Genomic DNA, 21,075 nt, shown 5'->3' on the forward strand with positions numbered 1-21,075 from the left:
CAAAAATGAAAATGAAAAGACTTGTGCAATATGCAAAAGAAGGTTCAAAGCTCTTTTTTCGTGAATTACAAAGAACTGGGATTGAAGACCTTTAAATTAAGACCTTTAAAAAGGACTCACTGAAATCCACAGATGAATTAATTGACTGGAAATCTTGACAATCTTGTCACAAATTGGCTGAATCAAAAAGTCACAGACTTTTTTTGCATTGCCATTTGCTCAAATAGAAAAAGAAAAACTCCGAGATGTTTTCATGACTTTTAATCAAAGGAAAAAAACTGAGAGAGACAGTCAGAAGAGAGAACAATGTCAAATTTACTGTCCCTCCCATAGACGCGACATTAGAAACACCTTTGCATAAGCAAGAACTTTTTTTTGTAACTTGATGAAAAGGTGATATAAAACCATTATAAAAGTGTTATAAATGTACATACATACAAAATAACTAAATATCAAAAAAACTTTCAAGGATTTATGATAATGATTACCGTTGAAATGCATCATCACAGTCTTGTGAAAAGGGTCCATTGGTCTAAATGTTTTGTTTATGGATCAAAAAGCTGAACTCGCACCTTATTATTCAAAAAGTGATCCAGCTCACGAAATTGGTCTGAATGATTTGTTTATACATCGATGACCTTATAATTTGAAAAGTTGAACTCACTGACTCACTATTTAGTGATACTCACTAAAAATCTTGACATCTGCCAAGAAGTAGTCAGATTTGTTGGAAAATAATTCTTTTGAGTCTTTTCAGTGAATCATTTGATCTGGTCCACAAAATTGGTCTGAATACCCTGTTGAAAAAAAAAAAGTATATTCTGGTTAGAAGTCAGAAGTTTACACACACCTTGCAGAATTTGCAAAATGTTTATTATTTTGCCAAAATAAGAGGGATCATACAAAATGCATGATATTTTTTTATTTAGTTCTGACCTGAATAAGATATTTCCTTGCTAAAAATTACCCTGTTCAAAAGTTTACATACACTTGATTCTTAACACGCTGTTGTTACCTGAATGATCCAAATCTGTGTTTTTTTTGTTTAGTGATAGTTGTTCATGAGTCCCTTAACAATTAAACTGTCTGCTGTTCTTCAGAAAAATTCTTGAAGTCCTACAAACTCTTTGGTTTTTCAACATTTTTGTGTATTTGAACCCTTTCCAACAATGACTGTATAATTTTGAGATCCATCTTTTCACACTGAGGACAACTGAGGGACTCATATGCAACTAATACAGAAGGTTCAAACACTCACTGATGCTCCAGAAGAAAACTCGATGCATTATGAGTCGGGGGATGAAAACTTTTTGAATTTGAACATCAGGGTAAATTTAACTTATCTTCTGTAGCTGGCCGAACTAAATTAAAAAATATGATATTTGGGTAAAATAAGATAAAAATATACACATTTCTATTCTGTTCAAAAGTTTTCACCCCCTGGCTCTTAAAGGAACACTCCACTTTTTTTAGAAATAGGCTCATTCTCCAACTCCCCCCGAGTTAATAAGTTGAGTTTTACCGTTTTGAAATCCATTCAGCCGTTCTCCTGTTCTGGCGATATCACTTTTAGCATAGCTTAGCATAGATCATTGAATCCTATTTAGACCAATAGCATCGCGTTCAAAAATGACCAAAGAGTTTCCATATTTGTTGTATTTAAAACTTGACTCTTCTGTAGTTATATCGTGTACTAAGACCGGTGGAAATGCAAAGCTGCGAGTTTCTAGGCTGATAAGATTAGGAACTACACTCCCATTCCGGCGTAATAGTCAAGGAAGTTTGCTGCCGTAATATGGCCGAAGCAGGCGGAGTATAATCAGAAATGAGTTCCCAGCTAGTTTAGCATTTGCACATGTGCTGCGTGGTATTACTGCTCCTGCTTCAGCCATGTTACGGCAGCAAACTTCCTTGACTATTACGCCGGAATGGGAGTGTAGTTCCTAATCTTATCAGCCTAGAAACTCGCAGCTTTGCATTTCCGCCGGTCTTAGTACACGATATAACTACAGAAGAGTCAAGTTTTAAATAGGACAAATATCGAAACTCGTTGGTCATTTTTGAACGCGATGCTATTGGTCTAATAGGATTCAATGATCTATGCTAAGCTATGCTAAAAGTGATATCACCAGAACAGGAGAACGGCTGAATGGATTTCAAAACGGTAAAACTCAACTTATTAACTCGGGGGGAGTTGGAGAATGAGCCTATTTCTAAAAAAAGTGGAGTGTTCCTTTAATGGATCGTGTTGTGGATCATTCAGGTAACACAGTTTTAAGAATCAAGTGTATGTAAACTTGGGGGGTCATTTTTATAAATTTTCTCCTGTGGACTATATGTAAAAGTCTTCTTTGTAAAATATATATTCAGGTAAGTACTAAATAAAAAATAACATGCAATTTGTATGATCCCATTTATTTTGGTAAAATAATTAACACTTTTCAGATTCTGCTAGGTGTATGTAAACTTTTGACTTTAACTGTATGTTTTGAAGCATGATACTTGCTTTGAACTGGTTTAATCTGGTTTTATACAACTAGCCCCTGCTCAAGACCAGCGTAAACCATCTACCATGCTTCAAAACATATACCTAACCAGCATATGCATATTTTAGAATGACATAAGGGTAAGTAAATGATTTTCATTTTTGGATGACCTTTCTCTTTAACACTGAAATAAACATAAAAACAAGTGTGCATACCAATGCATTAGCGTGTATGTATGTGGGAGTGTGTACACACATGATGGTTTAGTTCTGATGACAGTAGGTTTGCTGCGTGCTCCATCGCCTTTTGAGGTGAATGCAGCCACGGTCACAGAGTATTCAGTGTTCGGCCATAAATCGGTCAAAATCAGGTCCTAATAAAAACATAGACACCTTGCTAAAACACTAATTCAAAAAACCCAACTGTTCTATACTGTACCACATAATCTGTATTCATATCAGAAACTGAGTAAGGAGGAGGGCAAGGAATTGTTGCAAAATTAATGGGAGAAATTGCAATGCTCAATATGGCAGCTCTAGGAATGGATGTTCGACCTTTTGGTTAAAAGAAGTCAGTAACACTTTGATTGAGACACTGTTCGTTTTACTTTAGTACAGTATGTGCAAGCATATTAGCTTTTTTGAAAAAAAAAACTATGATTTAAGCTGAAGAAGCAACTTTTTATATCATTGATATCTTATTGATTTGGATTTGACTCATGTTATTAAAAAATAATCTTGACAAACAGATTCCATTTTTTCCCACTCAGGTATATTTTCATTCATTCAGCTAAAACATAGTTGCCTGAAGGCATAACCAAGATAGTCGCAGAGTGAACTGATTTGCCTTAAAGGGACTCAGATTTATGTAAATATCCGCATTAAAATTCTGGGTCATGTTCAATGTAGATATACTCACATATTGTTTTGAGTCGTTCTGTGGCTGTTTACAAAAACAAGACATAGTTAAAATTGATGTGAATGCCGAGATGTAATAAGATTATTTGCAACAACACAATGAATAAAGGTCTATTGAGAATAAACAGTGTGAAAGGTTCACTGGAACAATTACATGGTGGTTTTAAGGCTCTTCGTTTTTGAGATAGCTATCAGAGGTTCTGTCTTAGCATGCGGATAATAAGCAGATACTGATGTTATCTGATGATTTAGGCAAAATTAAAGTCCATTTAGAGAGCATTAGCTGAGCTAAGAAGCCTAATTACTGACAAACAAACAACTCATCCAGATCAAGTGATAGTTGAGATCTGCATCGTATTTCTAATATATGTAAGTGATTCTTCAGTTAGCGGCATTACTTGAAACCTTGAAAACAAAATAAATAAAATCATCTGTTTCAACTATATAAAATAGTTTATCACATGTCCTTGATCAAATAAATTTTGATATGTGTGATGGTGTGGATGTTTTATATTATATTACACATTTTTCGAGATTTTAAAGAATAAAGTTCAACCTTATACTTAACAATTATCTAGCAGTAAATTGTAAACTTAATTATAAATTAATTAATATGAATAAAAAACTTGTTTTAAATTAAAATGTTCAAATACTGGCTAGTCCGGAAATGACAACCTATAAAGATGTTAAGATGTAAAAATCTGTAATAATGATCTTCCAAACTTCCTCTCATATCTACGGAAGCCTGTTTACGCCACTGAATAAAAAATAAAAAGGTAATTGCGAGTTTTTGTGTCACATTTGTAACTTTTTTAGAACAAGATAACTATTAATTCTGACTTTTTTCTCACAAATTAGATTTTGTATCTCACAATTCCGAATTTATATCTCACAATTCTGACCTTTTTTTTCTTGTAATCTTAGAATTAGGGGATATAAACTCCAAGTTCAATTTTGAGAAAAAAAAAATCACTAATTTAAATCTTGAAATTCAGAATTTTTTCTTGCAATTGTGAGTTTATATCACGCAATACTGAGAAAAAAAGGTCCGAACTGTGGGTTTATATCTCGCAATTCTGACCGTATTAGAAATGCGAGTTTTTATTTCACAACTCTTTCTTTTTCAGAAATGCAACTTTATTTCTCAGAAATACGACCTTATATCTCACAATTCTGACTTTATTTCTTAGAAATGTGAGTTTGTATCTCGTAGATTATAAAAAAAGAGTCTGAACTGTGAGTTTATATCTTGCAATTCTGACTTTGTTTCTCAGAAATGCAAGTGTATATCTCGAAAATCTGACATTCTTTCTCAGAAATGCAACTTTATTTCTCAGAAATGCATGTTTATATCTCGCAATTCTGAATTTATTTCTATGAAATGCGAGTTTATTTCTCAAAAATGTGAGTTTATATCTTGTAATTATGAGAAAAAGGTCTAAACTGTGAGTTTATATCAGGCAATTCTGACTTTATTTCTCAGACATGCAAGTTTATATCAGAAATACATGTTTATATTTTGCAATTCTGACTTTCTTTCTCATAATTGCTAATTAAAATCTCGGAATAGTTTATATCACACAATATTCAGAAAAAAAAGTCTGAACTGCGGGTTTCTATCTCACAATTCTGACTTTATTTCTCAGAGATGTGCATTTAGATCTTGCAATTCTGACTTTATTTCTCAGAAATACAAGTTCATATCTCACAAGTCTGACTTTCTTCCTCAGAAATGCGGCTTTATTTCTCAGAAATGCATGTTTATATCTCGCAATTCAGACTTTTTCTCAGAATCAATCATTTAAATCTCGGAATTCAGAATTTTTTCTCGCAATTACAAGTTTATATCACGCAATACTGAGTAAAAAGATTCAAACTGTGAGTTTATATCTCGCAGTTTTGTCTTTGTAACTCGCACTTGCGAGTTTGTATCTCACAATTGTGATAAAAAACAAGTAGCAAATTTTTTTTTTTATTTAGTGGTGGAAACGGCATCCATACATATCATATTTCATAATAACAAAATTATTTCGACAATTAAATAAAAAAAGATAAAAAATTTAAAAAAAATTAAAACATTTGTTTGGCAAATCTATAGTTGCGTTGATTGTTTTTTTGGCTAAATGAGGATGTTTGTATGTGAATCAACAAATTCAAACTGACAAAACAAAGTAGTGTTAGTTAGGACAATCTTTAAGACAATAGTTGAGAGAACCTAAAAATCTGAATGCATCAGGTTAGTGTTTTCTGAAACAACAGTATACCAAACAATTAAAAATATGATTTCATGACTTAAAAAGTCAAATTAACCTTACTTTAAACCTGTATTAAAGAAGGCTATCATCAGGACTATTACTCTTAGAGGAAATTACTATTAAACACTGATATATAGCCAAAAGAGTGAATTTTGAGTCCTTGAGATTTGAGGACAAAAATAAACAACTCATTTCTAAAGGGTTGCAGCACACCCTGACCGAGAAGTGTATTTGTGTGTGTGTGTCAGTGAGGTGAAGACTCTTACCTGCGGGTCTCTCAGTAGGAGTTCCCTAATTCTGGGCGAGACTGTTCTCTCCCCTGCTGTTCGTCTGGCGTATGTCACCTGGTAACCACGGATCTTTCCATGCTGTCGCTCAGCAACTGGAGGTTTCCATGACACTCTGGCAGAGGTGGCGTTTAAGACCACCACATCCACACCCCGCGGCGCTGCACTGGGCACTAAAGGGGCATTTTAGTAAAGGACATGTAGTCACAGCTGAACATTCCTTCCAGCTCACAGGAGGAGGACAGAGAAGGTGAGGAAAAGAGGTGTGGTAAAAAGCCATGGAAAGGGATCTGACCAGGTTGAGAAAAATACACTTATCTATGAAGATGGAAAGACCTAAAGAAGAAAATCCAATGAGGAGCTTGGGAGAAGTCAGGAATAATGCAACCACTTTCTTCAGGTAGACGAAGGAAAGGGAGGTTTAAATGTAGCTTCAGGTCAAGGGTCAAAATAAGTCGCTGTCATATAGACATACCATCTTCTTCTGTGCGGATCAATATCGGTAGGCTCTCGGGCCCTTGACCGGTGTCAGTGTGGGCAGCAACTGTTACAGAATACAGGGTTCCTTTCTTCAGTCCCTCTATCCGATATCGGAAACAGTTGGATGGAATGTCCGAGATCCTTTGAACGGGGTCTTTCTCCCGTTCCACTGCCACATATCGGATGGAGTATCCCGTTATGCTTCCATTTTCATCTGTGAGGGGTGGAGCCCAGCTGAGCAATAGGCTTGTGGAGGAGGGGCTTATGCATGTGACTTCCTGGGGAGGGAGCATGGACTCTGATTGGGTGATTGGAGGTGAAGTGTGTTTTGAGGCAGCGGAGGTTAGTTAAAGTGTTGTCATGGATTATAATGCGTGAAAATGAAATGAAAAAACAGATAAAGACAAAAAAAAAAAAGACAAAACAGACACGTAAAATGTTGTGGTACTGGTAAAAAAACCATCAAACTGCAAAAGATGTGAACTGAAAAGTAAAACAAATATATTCAACATTAAACTTACTTGTTTGACTTCCTCTTTCCAGATCCTTTTATTGAGGGTCTCATGTTCTTACCTGCTGTTCATACTTAACCCATCCAATGAACAGACTGGGACAATATCATGCAAGTCAGAGGGAGTTCCTCTTTCTCATTTTATTATTTCTTGCATAGGCAAAAGCTAAAATACACCACTTTATGCCAGCAGATAAGTGGCAATTACAACATGACGTGTGTGTTTCAAAATGTCAGATGTCAAGTTTGTCTGCGATCTGAAGCACTAGTTTCAGCTTCCTGTTGCTTATCAAGGTGTTTGCGTGCCCTTCTCTTACATCAAAAGAAGTTTTCCAAGAGCTTAAAAGTAGTCAGTGTAGTGAGGTTCTAAAGAACTCTTGCCCTAATCTTACACGCATATCTACCTCTAGGCACATCATCTCTAACTGACACTTCCTGTCATCAATGCAATCATTTATTTTTATCAAAACACTTTTTACTTCCATCAACAGCACTTGCTATTTGCATCAATGTGATATTTACATGCATCAGTTGTCTGTTTTTAAGAAAACATTCATCAGATTTTTGATATCTTTCTAGTCATTTCATTCCTAACTCTCTAAATACTTGCAGTTGGCAAGTGTGTTAAGTTTAGTTGGTTTCAGTGTCAAAAGTTGATGAACAAAACAGGTGATTTACTAACAAGCTTTCTTAAAGTTTATTCTTTATGTCTAGCATGGGGAAATCTGATTCATATAAGTGAATTGTTTTGTTACAATGGTTCAAAAGATTCAAAGAAGAAGTTAAGTTAAAGAATTGTTAGATTTTAAATGTATTATATATATATTATATTTAAAATGTTTAGTTTTATTTTAAAATTACGAGATTTAAGTCATAATATTTTAAATGTTTAGTGAATGTCGAAATGCTTCAAGAATAAACAACCGGGAGAAGTTGCCAGGCCACAGGAATTGTTCTGAATATATGTGGGATTATTAGCAGAAATCATACCATGTGTTATACTTGCAGGAACAATATGCTTGGAAATAATATTTTCACGTGTTTGATTACATTCATTAGGCCTATTTGTGTGTGCCAGCCACCCAATAATAGCAATAAGCTTTGTGCTTTCGGTACTTTTCATATAAAACAAAGTCTCAGCTTTCAAAATCTGTCAGTTTTATAGTGAAATACAAACAATGTGTCTTGCAATAATGTGTTTTTTAATAATGTGGTGGGACAGATCACTGTATTTATGTGAACCAATCGCTTTTTAGATTACAATGAGACATTCTTTTCATTAAATTATACAGTTTTCTTTGTGAAAATTTCACCACCTACTCCGCAAAAATGTCTGTGGTGTCCAATCTTTCATTCCTCACATGTATTTAATTAAAAACAACAGTACAATGTTCTAAAGGTTGAAGTGGACTCCAACTCTTTTCTCAGGTATATAACGTTAAGTGACTATTTACAAACTGTCTTCCATTCATAATATGTAGCACACCAGCTACCCAGTAATCGCAATAATTTTGCGCTTTGTTGCTTTTAATCCAAATAACAAAGCTCAGATTTTAAATTCTGTCAGTTTTATTATAAAATACAAACTATAAATGTGTTTTTCCTCTTTATTTCAAGTTTAAAGCAGGATATAAATGTCAAGGAACATTAGAAAGAATGGGAAGAAAACAGTATAGCCTAATGTAATAAAACGAATGTCTCATTGTAATCAGAAAGATGACTGATTCACATGCTGCTTAAACTGAGGCGAATACAGCAATCTGTCACACCACATTAAAGAGCGTAAAAACAGATTATTGTAACAGACATATTCTTTGTATTTGTATAAAAAAAAACAGATTTTAAATGCTGAGACTTTGGAATATCTCCCGGTGCTCCCAATTTGGGACTTTTGCATGTGCAAAAGGCTAGAATACACTCTCAAAATATTATAACTTTAATCTTGTAATTGCTACAAATTCATTCTCATAATTTTAACTTTATTCTCAAAATGTTTCGACTTTATTTTCATAATTTTTACATTATTCTTAAAACATTTTGACTATATTCTTTAAATATTTTGACTTTTTTTCTCATAATTTTGACTTTATTCTCAAAATATTTCGACTTTATTCTTGTAATATTTCGACTTTATTCTCATAATTTCTACTTTATTCTCAAAATAAAAGACTTCTGTCTTGTAATCTTAGATTTTTATTTTTGAACGTGGCACTAAAACACCGTCACACTGCAGAAACATTTCTTACTATTAAAGATGTTGAGAACAGTTGCTCAATATGATATTGTCTGATGGTTATACAATACATGTGAAATTACTATTGCCACTTAAATAGCTTTAAACTTAGTTTACTTGCACTTTAGCTAGCTAAATTAAATAAAGGATGCTTGAATGTAGACTACTTTGAAAATACATTTAATAAAAAAGCTGTGAATTTGGGAAGCTACAGTTTCTAGCTTTCTGAACCCCAGTGTGGATCATGTTGAAAAAACAAAGCTGAATTAAGCTGAAAAATTTAGCTGGTCAACCATTATGATTCTTATGGTGAAACTGAGATGATTAAAGGACATCTTGCTGGTTAGGTTAGTTAAGAAGCCTGCTAGCACACCACCATCTAAAAGACTTGGTCTTTTCAGCATGGAGAAAGGTGTTTGTGTTTTATAAAAGCTTTACACAGAACATACGTGTTTGTGGAGTCTGAACGGTGATTTCACTGGTGAATGCCCCCAGGCCGTGTTTACTGCGTGCTGCTAGTTGAAATATGTAGGTGGAAAACGGCTTCAGGTTCTTCAGCAGATAACTGGAGCTCGGATCAAACGATATTTTCTGGAAGACAGCGGTTTAAAGTAATTAGCATAAACCAGACACAACAAATGAAAATGTTTTGTAAGTGTGTGCCTTTGTGTACCTGCTCTGGCTGGTCTCCAAGCCTGTAAATGAGCTCATAGCCAGTGATGGCATCAGTACCACTGTGAGCAGGGGGGATCCACGACAGAAGAATGCTGGTCTCTGATTTCACCTCTGCCTTCAGTTCCGTGGGCTGGGACGGGACTAGAAATGAGAGGAAGCAGAAAGACGATGCTTTTGAACGATGAGCATGATGCAACAGAAACAAAATAGGCTGCAATATTACAATCTATGAAATAATCATAACTTCACATTCTGCACACCTCCCGTCTTGGCAATGATGTGCAGATCGCTGGAAAGAGGTCCGTCTCCCACTGCAGTGAAGGCGAGAACTCTAATATAATAGGTTTTGTTTGGTGTCAGGTCTCGGATGTTCAAAAAATTGGCTCCTCGCACCATTTCCTTCTCCCACTGGCTCACAGGCAGTGACGAATCGGATGTGTAATACACTCTGTAACCAACCACCTGTCCGTTGGCTTCTTCTGGCTCCTCCCACTGCACCATCGCCGTGGAACCACTCAGCATCCGACCTCTGACACGACGAGGAGGGGAACTAGGCGCCTGTTCAGCCGTGCGAGCTTCCACGGTCTGACTCGGTGAGCCACGGCCAATTGAATTCACCGCTACGACCTTAAATTGGTAGTGCGAGTAGGGGCTGAGTCCACCCACGCTGTAACGAGTTGTCGCTATGGCATCGATTTCTTTGAAGGGGTCGGTGGAGGAGGAGGGACGATACTGAATGATGTAATAGGATACAGGTAGTGGATTTCCACTGTCCCACATTAGAGTAATGCTGGTGGCAGATCGCTCCATGATAACTGGAGCTCCTGGAGGATTGGGAAGGGCTATGGAGTTAAAGGAAGAGATGGATGAATTGGGGAAATGTACTATTAAGATTAATCAGACAACCATATTTAACTTAAAGGGATAGTTCACCCGAAAATGAAAATTCTGTCATTACTCACCTTCATGTTGTTTCAAACATGTAAGTTAGAACCCAATTCAAGATATCTTTTTATTTTTAGTTTTCTGACCCTCCCATAGACGTACCACGGGTCGTACCAAGTTTAAGGTCCAGAAAAGTACCAAGATGATCGACAAAGTAGTCCTTGTGACAACAGTGGTTCAACTGTAATTTTACGATGCTACGAGAATGTTTTTTTTTTTTTTTTTGGCGCAAAGAAAACAAAAATAACTACTTTATTCCACATGTTCTTCTCTACTGTGTAACGTGTGTACGCATGTTCATCATCATCTTGATACTTTTCTGTGCCTTGAATGTGGTAAGACCCTTGCTGTCTATGTGAGGAGTCAGAGAGCTCTTGGATTTGATAAAAAATATCTTAATTTGTGTTCCGAAGATCAAACAATGTCTTACGGGTTTGGAACAACATGAGGTTGAGTAATTAATGGCAGAATTAAAATTTTGGGGTGAACTAACCCTTTAATTACTCACCCTTATGTCATTTCAAACCCATAAGACCTTCATTTATGTTCGGAACACAAATGAAAATATTTTTGATGAAATCTGAGAGCTTTCTGACACTGCATAGAAACAAATGCAACTGACACACTAAAGGGCCAGAGCGGTAGTAAGGACGTTGTTAAAAAAGTCCATGTGACATCTGTGGTTTAACCTTAATTTTACTTTTTGTGTGCAAGGATTAATAAAGCCCCCCTGTAGCAAATCGATGCATTTTTGTAAGAAAAATATCCATATTTAAAACGTAATAATCTTTTCGATCTAGCTTGTGCCAACTGCTCAGACACAAAAGCCCTTCTGGGCCTTGATGGATGGATGCACTTTATTGGACTTGTTTTAGACTGTTGAACAAAAACATGCCAGGATAATTTTGAATAAAACTCCAACTGGATTCGTCTGAAAGAAGGAAGTCATGTACACCTAGGATGCCTGGAGGGTGAGTAAATAATAGGCTAATTTTCATTTTTGGGTAAACTAACCCTTTAATGATAGAGTTTTTAATTTATGGGTGAACTATCCCTTTTCAATATAATAACAACATAATAATAAGAATGTAAGTTGAGCATCAAATCAACATATTATAATGATTTCTAAAGGATCATGTGACTGGAATAACGGCTGATAAAAATTCCACATTTTATATAATATACATTAAATTAGTTATTTTAAATGGTAATAATCACAATATAACTGTTTTACTGTTGAATTTTCAATCCAATAAAGGCAGCCATGGTGAACATATGAGGCTTCTTTCTAAAACTAAATTTAAAAAATCTTTTTTTAATCATTTTCATTGAGTATAATTACATATGGTAGCTTTTTAGGCATCGCAGACCTAATGTGAAGGTTGTTCCAAATAGTAGCAATTACATTGCCTCCCAAAAAACTATTTTTGGCTGAATTCAATAGCCAAATTTCTTTCATTTTACAGGGAAGGCAATCTCAGTGCATTGAAACAAGCTCAGTCAACAAATAATAAGATGGTGAAGGATGTGTGACAAATGTTGATTTTGTTTGCACTCACAATGAGTTATTGCCTATGAAGTGTGATCCAAGTCGTTGATTTATGAGGTCATATTTCAGTTAGCCAGGCATTAAACAGCAAGCCAGCTCACTAGGCTTTGGAACAACCATCAGCCTCCCTGCTTCCTAAATACTGGCTCTGCCCAAGGAACATATTGTCTAACTAAATGGTCTCTCTTTCTATAATAACAATAAACATCTTCAAAGAGTACTCCTGCGTACCTTTAACTGTGATCTGGGCAACCGTTTCGATAACTCCGAGAGTCGACATGGCCACACATGTGTAGTTGGCAGACTGGCGTACATCTGTGAGCTCTAAAACATTCCGCCCAATAGGCATGTCATCTTCTGGAGTCAAATCCTCTGCTCCCAGCATCCATTTGACATATGGCATGGGAACGCCCACTGCCTGACAGGAGATATTCACACTTCCTCCCGGCATGATCTCATAATCCATCGGTGGCACTGAGAAGCGAGGAGGGATGCGACGCACTGAGGGTGTGAAAGACAGTGAGCCATTTATTAACTCATGCTAAAGACATTATTAATGCTACAGAGAGCACTGCGCCTAATAAGATACGCCCTCAAGATGTTTTACGCTGCAGGTTATCAATCTGTGTTGTGGTGAAGAGTGGGATAAGATGTGACTGCGTCTCCTCTTTAATGTCCCAGACTATGAATAATTTTTGGGACGTGACTATATAATTAGAAAGGACCCATCAAACACAGCCGCCTGTGACCAAGAGGTGCGCATAAGAAAAGTGATACACATTTTTTAAGCTAACGTTTTTGGCACGTCAAAATACATAGTGTACATGGCAAGTAAGATTATTTTTATGTCAAAGCAAATGTATCAGTGTTAAAAAATATACATTATACAAGTTGGTGGAGTACAAACAAGGCAAATTTTGTTACAAATTAGCCATGACGAATTTTCTTCAGCAAAATCCTTCAGGTCCCACAGATTCTTTGGTTTTTCAGCATTTTTGTGTATTTGAACCCTTTCCAACAATGACTGTATGATTTTGAGATCTATCTTTTCACACTAAGGACAACTGAGGGACTCATTTGCAACTATTACAGAAGGTTCAAACACTCACTGACGCTCCAGAAGGAAAAACCATGTATTAAGAGCCGAGGGGTGAAAACTTATGATCAGAATGAAAATGAGGACATTTTTCTTATTTTGCCTAAATATCATTTCTTTCATTTAGTACTGCCCTTTTTTAAGGTATAGAATATTCTTACATGTTTCCTAGAAGACAAAACAAGTTAAATTTATCCTGATAAAGTTTCCACCCCTGGCTCTCATCGTTTCTACATACAAAAATCAAGCGTATGTAAACTTTTGAATGGGGTCATTTTTATAAATGCAACTAACATTTACTATATGTATGTCTTAAATGTGAAATATCTTATTCAGATCAGTACTAAACAAAAATAACATGCATTTTGTTTGATCCCTTGTATTATTTTGGTAAAATAATTAACATTTAGCTAATTCTGCAAGGTGTATGTAAACGTTTGACCTCAACTGTATACTCTAAATCACATTCATATTAAAAAAATGAATTATTAGTTCGTGTTATCTCATGATTATTAAACAATATTAAACTGAGAGTAATAAATGTGTTATTGAGTATATTTCATTGTATATTTCATATATTTTCATTGTTCACGTTAACTAATGTATTATAATATTAACAACTGGAACCTTACATTTACGGGTAATATTTCTTTAGTAATATTTACATATTTTTTATAGTCCTATGTTATAGATGCTTTCTTGTAATTGCATTAGGACGCTATGAAATAAATTATATATTATATTATTCATTGTACATCTACTGTATCTTTTATTTCCTTGCGAACTTCCTTTGCTTTTCTCCCCTGCTTATCAATTGTGAAAACACAGAAAAAAATAATACTGTAACGTCACAGTATTCTATAACATAAACGACCAAATAACCTATGATGAATGTATGAATTCAATTGTAGTTTTTTGGTTCAGATGGACACAAGTTCATATGAGTACATGGCATTACTACGATATCATATGCTATTAGCATGATGTTATGGAATGCGGTTAAGTAGGATCAGGTGAAATATGGCGGATTAGTGTCAAATGACATATGCAGTATTAGGATCTGGAAAGTGAGTTAGACTGTCCGGAGGGAGGGAATCCCAGTGGAGGGGAAGGATTATGCGGATGTGAGGGTCTGAGACTTAGATTAGAGTAAGAAGCATTGGTATGAGAGGAAGAGCACTTACCATCTCTTAACTCTATAGAGGAGTCCGGCAGAGAGAAATGAGGCAAGAAAAAAAAAATAATGACAACATATCTAAGGTACTGTAAGAGGAGATGATCTAAGAAGAGCAAGACAGATCAGACTACACAAATTCGCTTTGACATATATCTACTCATAAAATGTGTTAGTTACAGGGTTTTTTGTCTAATTCTACAGCATTCAAATAAGAAACACAAAGCTGTACCTCTGACGTAAAGGTTAGCTGGTGTTGAGTAGCGCGTTCCTTCGCTGTTGGTTGCGACACATTCGTATTTACCCTGATCAGTTTCTTCACTCTGATCAATCTGAAGTGCACCTGGATACATATGCACATATAAAAGCATATACATTTACAACATGACAACACAAGCACAGACTTTGTCACCAGCCCAGTCCTTTGGAAGAAATGTTCTGGGTTGTGTACAAGTTAAGCTCTATCGACAGGCATATACTTTTTTCAAAGTTAGTAAGCAATTCTGTCATGCTAGTGTCATGCCTTACACAGTAGCAATCATTTCTATAGTATGCATTTTACAGTCTATCCCAGCACAACACATTCCCACTTCCACAGAGCTTAATTTGTACTGAACCTGAAACATTTTGTTAACTGTAACTCATGCCAACACCACAAAAACTGGTTTGCATGTAAATATCAGCACAAAATGACAGAGTAAAACAGCATAACTGAATATAAACAGTTTAATTAGTGCTGGGCGGTTTGAGCAAAAATCTGTATCACAGGTTTTTTTTAGGATTCTGGAGGTTTCACGGTTTATCACAGTTCTTCCTTTTTGACTGTACCTTTGTATGAATCAGAATGCATGAAAGTTGCAGAACCACTGTGTTTTAATCACGATCCAAACAAAAATGCTACATATAGTATGAGCAGTTTTTGATGTAAATTAGATTGTATGATTTCAGAATTTAAAGCAAAAACAAAATGGTCATACCTTAGATTTGTGAATTAATGCTACATAAAACATATCCTCATGAACCAGAAACAGCTGAATGAGAACGCAAATTCACTCTTTGCCAGCAGGTGGCGCTTATGGAACAGTGGCAATACAGTGTTTCCTTGGTTGCCGCTGTAAACAAAGCAGGGCTGCACTTTTAAATACTACATTAATATGCATTATATGGACATAAGATGCAAAGAAATACTAGGGCTGCCCTCTAATAGATGACTAACCATTAGTTGACAAAATTGTATTAGTCACTTAGTCGCAGAAAAAAAATTCACAGGAAGTGGCAAGTCACGCAGTCTGTGATAGACAGATGGTTAATGGCTGGTCTATGTGGTAATATAATACATCGGGCAGGACATCCAAACGCTCACCTTTCATTCATCGAACTCAAATATGGCTTTTCATCTGAAAGATGTATTTAGTAGCAACTTTATGTGGCCTCTCAATCTAATATTAACCTTGAAAAATGTGCACTAATGAAATGACCGATAGCGGCGTCGGTGCGGTCACTTGCTCTTAAAATACTCTGTCATTTCTGGTCATACAGATAAAAGTAATACATCTTTCGAGTCTGTAAACTCAGAATAACAACAAAAATTGGCGCTTTTGTAAAATAATGAAAGCAAACAGGATGCGCTTTCTGCCGTCTCGTTCTCTGTGAACTTGAGCCCGAAACTTCAAAACTCTGTGTATACTTGCCTTACAGACATGAAAAATATATAGAGAGAGTTAGACTCTATAGACTCTACAGAGAGTTAAATGTCTACTTTTAAAATAACCCATTCAAATAGAAAACAAATATTCTCAGATTATGTAATCCGTATGAAACATGCATACAGGCGTATCACTACTGCGGAGATGACGAGTCAGTGTTGCCGACATTATCTCTTAAGCCGAAAACAAAGAAAGCGCTAGCTGATCAATAAATTATTAAAATGTTGATGCAGTCTCCTTGCTGTTTTTCCCTGACACATTCATAATTATTATATCTGCCAGTGCGCTGTGTCATGCTTTTATTGCGTGCGCTTGAGCGCTTATCAGGTTATGTAGGCAATTAAAGGCGCATTATTATGATTAATATGGTTTATTAATAAACATGCAACTAAAAGTCGACTAATGCTTAATATGAATGACTACTAGTCGACCAGAAAAATATTTAGTGGAGGGCAGCCCTATAAAATACCATTTAAACTTTTCTAAAGTCAGTCAGTTCCCCTTATAGACACATTCATATAAACCACCAGCTCAGTATTTAGGATTTTCCTCCAATATTTTATGCATCTGCTACAGTATTTTCTTCTTTGTATTCGTCTTCAACATCTCTGGCTTCTGTTAATGGCCCTTTACAGTAAAAGAATTAGTTGTGTGTAATTAATAGTTCTTTAACCATTAGTCAGAAGTGTATGCAGTTAACAGCGATTTCCTCTCAATTCCTCTCAAGTGGCTTAGCCACTGAATTTGAATTCAAAAATTCATAATGTGTGCTTAATTCAAACCTGTTTACCTTTTTTACCGGTATATCGCCCAGCACTAATAACAATCATTACAGTATCGACAACTCTCAGAGAACAACTTTTCAAGAATAAAATAAATCACATATTGCCTTAATATCTCAAAACAGTCAAACAAGTAACCTTGCCAAAGAGAAAAAAAAAAAAACAATCAGCCTCTTTCAACACAATATTAATAGTTAGATATAGACACAAACAGACAGAAATGACTCCAAAAAGAGACACAGACTGCATGTTGAGCAGATTCTAAAAAGCCTTCATTAAAAAGACAAGATAAAAAAAAATTAAAAATAGCCTCGTTTATTATCCAAGAAGAAATTTCTAGCTGAAAAATGAAATGGTGTTTAATTAGAGGGAGAAAGAAGTGAAAAGATCCACAGAGGGATCAGAAGAGAGTGAGAAAAACAGCAAAAGAAGAAAAATGATTCAATTTGAGCCAAGCAACAGTATTTCACAAAAATATCAGTATTTTTTGTCATTTAACAGCGACAGCAAAACATGTCACTGAAATTGCGAACTTAATGGTCTATATTTCACAATACAAGATAATATAAGATAATTTAGTTAGTCTCTTCTCTTTTCCTATTATTTAGCTGTAAAACACAAGTCATCTCTCTTATCTGTTCCTCATCTAAAAAATTATAGCATTTATATCATTTTTTTTTCAAGCAATGATGCAATCATTCGATACTAGAGGGGGACTAAAAATAAAAATTGATTTTGTGGCTCTTAGTCCATGGCTATTTGCTTTGAAGCAGTTTAAGTGCTAGTGCATACACATTTGAAATTCATTGACAGAAGACCAAAAACTAGACGTACCATTGGGAACTTTTTCACAAAACGCAAAATGCATATGTTTCATGACATATTCGATGTGAAATGTTCGCTAAGTGGCACTAAAAGAGTTTTGTTTTGTTCCTGGAAGAGATGAACGTACATATGGTACATTTTATGTGACGTTGATTTTGTACCTCACCGCAGTTCTGACTTGAAATGTCCGTTGAGTGGCGCTATAACTCTAATGGTCTGTGACATTTTAAAATAATGTAATCTGCACTACACCTCAACCTACCCGATATTAGGAAAAAAACGAATGTAACTCAAAAACGGTTTCGCTTGTTTTACGATCTCTCATCTTTCAGCTCTTTCATTGTGAGTCATGTTTTTCACAGGATTTGTACCCAAGGATTCCACATCCTAAGTCCAATTCCATGCCGGCTGAGCTACTGAACAAGCTTGTTACGTCCAGAAAGCAAAACACATAGATCACTATAATCATAACTGTGTACGAAAGTGATTACAAGTGTTCGCTGTTTTACCGCCTCCAGTGTTCATCTCTGTTGGAAACTGCAGTAATATGTACTTATTGGTACTTATTTCGCATCTTGTAAAAAAGCTCCCACAGGTACGTTTTCATCATGAGATCAGGTAGTAATAATAATATGCTCTAGAATAAGAATGTCCCTCACTCTAATACCACCTACGTAGGTTTTAGGGATGAGCTTTTCAATATGTCCTGCTTAAGCTTCCGGTTTCAAAAAAGAAAGAAAACTGCAATAGACACACTGAACAACCACTAAAGTAAATCCTTTTTAATTTTTAGTAGATATTTCTAGAGATTTTTATCAACTCATGAAATGAATGTCTATTTGATTTTAATTTACCATGAAAATAACACATTGAGATAAGAACTGTGCAAAGGGGAGGTCGTTTTATCATGGAGACAGAACTCAAACATTAATCATGATAAACAGTCTCTGAAAATGACACGGTTAGTCAAACAGAGAGAACGAGAAAGACAGAGAGAGAGAGAGATGGAAAGAGAGAGGAAAGGAAGGGGAAGAGGAAGAAAGAAAGAGAGCGGTAAGGCGAGGATAGATGTGGTGGGTTGCTTTAGTCTCTTACCTCGGATAGGTGTACCCCCTGGATGTGTGAGAATGAAAGCAGATGGGAGATTAAAGAGAAGACGAGTTAGTGCAGCGAGGGAGAATGAGAAAAAGAGAGAGAGCGAAAAAAAGATACAGAGAAAGAAAACAGAAAGATAGAGGGATAAAATAGAAACAGCAAAAAAAAAAAGAGTGCAAGAAAGAGAAAGAGGGGAGGAGGGAGACTCTTCGTGTCTTAAGTGCAAAGTGTACGTTGGATTTTCATGAGATGACAAAAGAGGTTGGCTTAACTGAAAAGAACTGGAAATTTTCCGTCATTTAGCTTGTTTTACAAATACTGACGATCATAGATACTCATAGTTGTTTTATTATTATACGCATAATATATTTACAAATATTTTAACAATCACAACTGCTTTAAATTCAATTTTCACTACTACAAGGTATCTGGTCTATTATGCTATGATAGCGTTTTAGTGCCACGTAAAAAAAAAAAAAAAAAAACCTACGATTACGGGATTAAAGTCATAGTATAAAGTCAAGAATATAGGCAAAATATTATAATAAAGTCAAAATATTTCCAGAATAAAGTTGCAATTACAAGAATAAAGTGAAAGTATTTTGAGAATAAAATTTCGAGAATAATGTAGAAATTACTAAAATAAAATCAAAGTGTTCCGAGAATAAAGTTGAAATTGTTTCGAGAATAAAATCAAAATTACGAGAATGAATTCGTAGCAATTACGCAATAAGTTATAATATTTTGAGAGTATATTCTAGCCTTTTGCACATGCAAACCAGAAGATATTACAACGTTTCAGTTTTTAAAATCTGCCAATTTTAAAGCGAAATACAAACTAAATGTCTCATACAATAATGTGTTTTTCACACTCTTTAATGAGGCATGACAGATTCGCTGTATTCGCCTCGGTTTAAGCGGCATGTTTAAGCGGCGTGTGAATTTCCAATTACAGTGAGACACTCGTTTTATCAAATTAGGCAATACTGTTCTTCTTCTGACGTTCCTTCATGTTTATATCATGCTGTAAATTTGAAACAAACAGGAAAAACATTTAGAATTTGTAGTTTGAGATAAAACTCAAAATACAGAATTTGAAAGCTGAGCTGCGTTATATTAAAAGCAACGAAGAACAAAATAACACAAACTCAAACACAAAATAATGAATGGAAGACTTAAATACTATTTCCAATCATTTACTGCATTATACAGTGAATAAAACAGCTTGTGAATAGTCACTTATATACCCCAGAAAAGTGAACAAAATTTATGTTAACGAGTTGGAGTTCACCTTTATAACATTTTATTGTTGTTTTTAATTAAATACATGTGAGGAATGAAAGATTGGATGCCACAAATGTTTTGCGGAGTAGACAGTATAATTTAAATCAAACGAATGTCTCATTGTAATGAAAAAGACGACTGATTCACATGAATACAGAGATCTGTCCCGCCACATTAAAGACCGTGAAAAACACATTACTGCAAGACACATTGTTTGTATTTTGCTGTAAACCTGACAGAGCACAAAGCTTATTGCTATTATTTGGTGGCTGGCCCACTAAATGGGCCTTTATAGGACTTTATTCTCTAAATATTTAGACTTTATTCTTGTAAATTCGACTTTATTCTCCTAACTACGACTTCATTCTCAAAATCTTTCGACTTTTTTCTTAAAATATTATGACTTTAATCTCTGAATTTTAGACTTTTTTTTTTTTTACTTGGCACTAAACACCCTTGTACATCTGGTCTATTATATAACCCTGTTTCAGAAACCCTTTTTAAGCATTCTCATACTAAGTGGCAAAGAAGGATTAAAAATAAAGAAAAAAGGGAAAAAAGTTTCAAAGCACCCCTGTAAAATGTAATTAATGGTTTGAGAGAAAAACAACCGATTGCAAATGGAGTCCAGTTGAATAATTCATTAAATATTGTTTGTTTTAAACTAGACGACCAGATTACAAAACCAAAGAAGCCAAGAATCCGCTGCTAATAAGCTCTTTTCACTAAAGATGTTGTGATATCAATGTCACATTAAAAATACCAAGTGTTTTAC

General features: G+C 35.2%; 1 protein-coding gene across 1 annotated transcript in view; it reads right to left on the reverse strand.

The window, feature by feature from the left end:
* ptprdb (protein tyrosine phosphatase receptor type Db) overlaps window positions 1–21,075 on the reverse strand; it is a 78,299-nt gene that overhangs the window by 30,774 nt on the left and 26,450 nt on the right. Inside the window, exons 6-16 of the mRNA XM_073843138.1 lie at window positions 19,017–19,034; window positions 14,841–14,951; window positions 14,619–14,630; window positions 12,570–12,839; window positions 10,105–10,686; window positions 9,843–9,985; window positions 9,619–9,760; window positions 6,421–6,723; window positions 5,919–6,118; window positions 3,405–3,428; window positions 2,742–2,859 (exon numbers count right to left, since the gene is read on the reverse strand). Of these exons, the coding sequence (XP_073699239.1) occupies window positions 2,742–2,859; window positions 3,405–3,428; window positions 5,919–6,118; window positions 6,421–6,723; window positions 9,619–9,760; window positions 9,843–9,985; window positions 10,105–10,686; window positions 12,570–12,839; window positions 14,619–14,630; window positions 14,841–14,951; window positions 19,017–19,034 (1,923 nt within the window). The remainder of the gene's footprint in view (window positions 1–2,741; window positions 2,860–3,404; window positions 3,429–5,918; window positions 6,119–6,420; window positions 6,724–9,618; window positions 9,761–9,842; window positions 9,986–10,104; window positions 10,687–12,569; window positions 12,840–14,618; window positions 14,631–14,840; window positions 14,952–19,016; window positions 19,035–21,075) is intronic.

This window comes from Garra rufa, chromosome 6 (genome assembly GCF_049309525.1).
Source record: "Garra rufa chromosome 6, GarRuf1.0, whole genome shotgun sequence".
Lineage (NCBI taxonomy): Eukaryota > Metazoa > Chordata > Actinopteri > Cypriniformes > Cyprinidae > Garra > Garra rufa.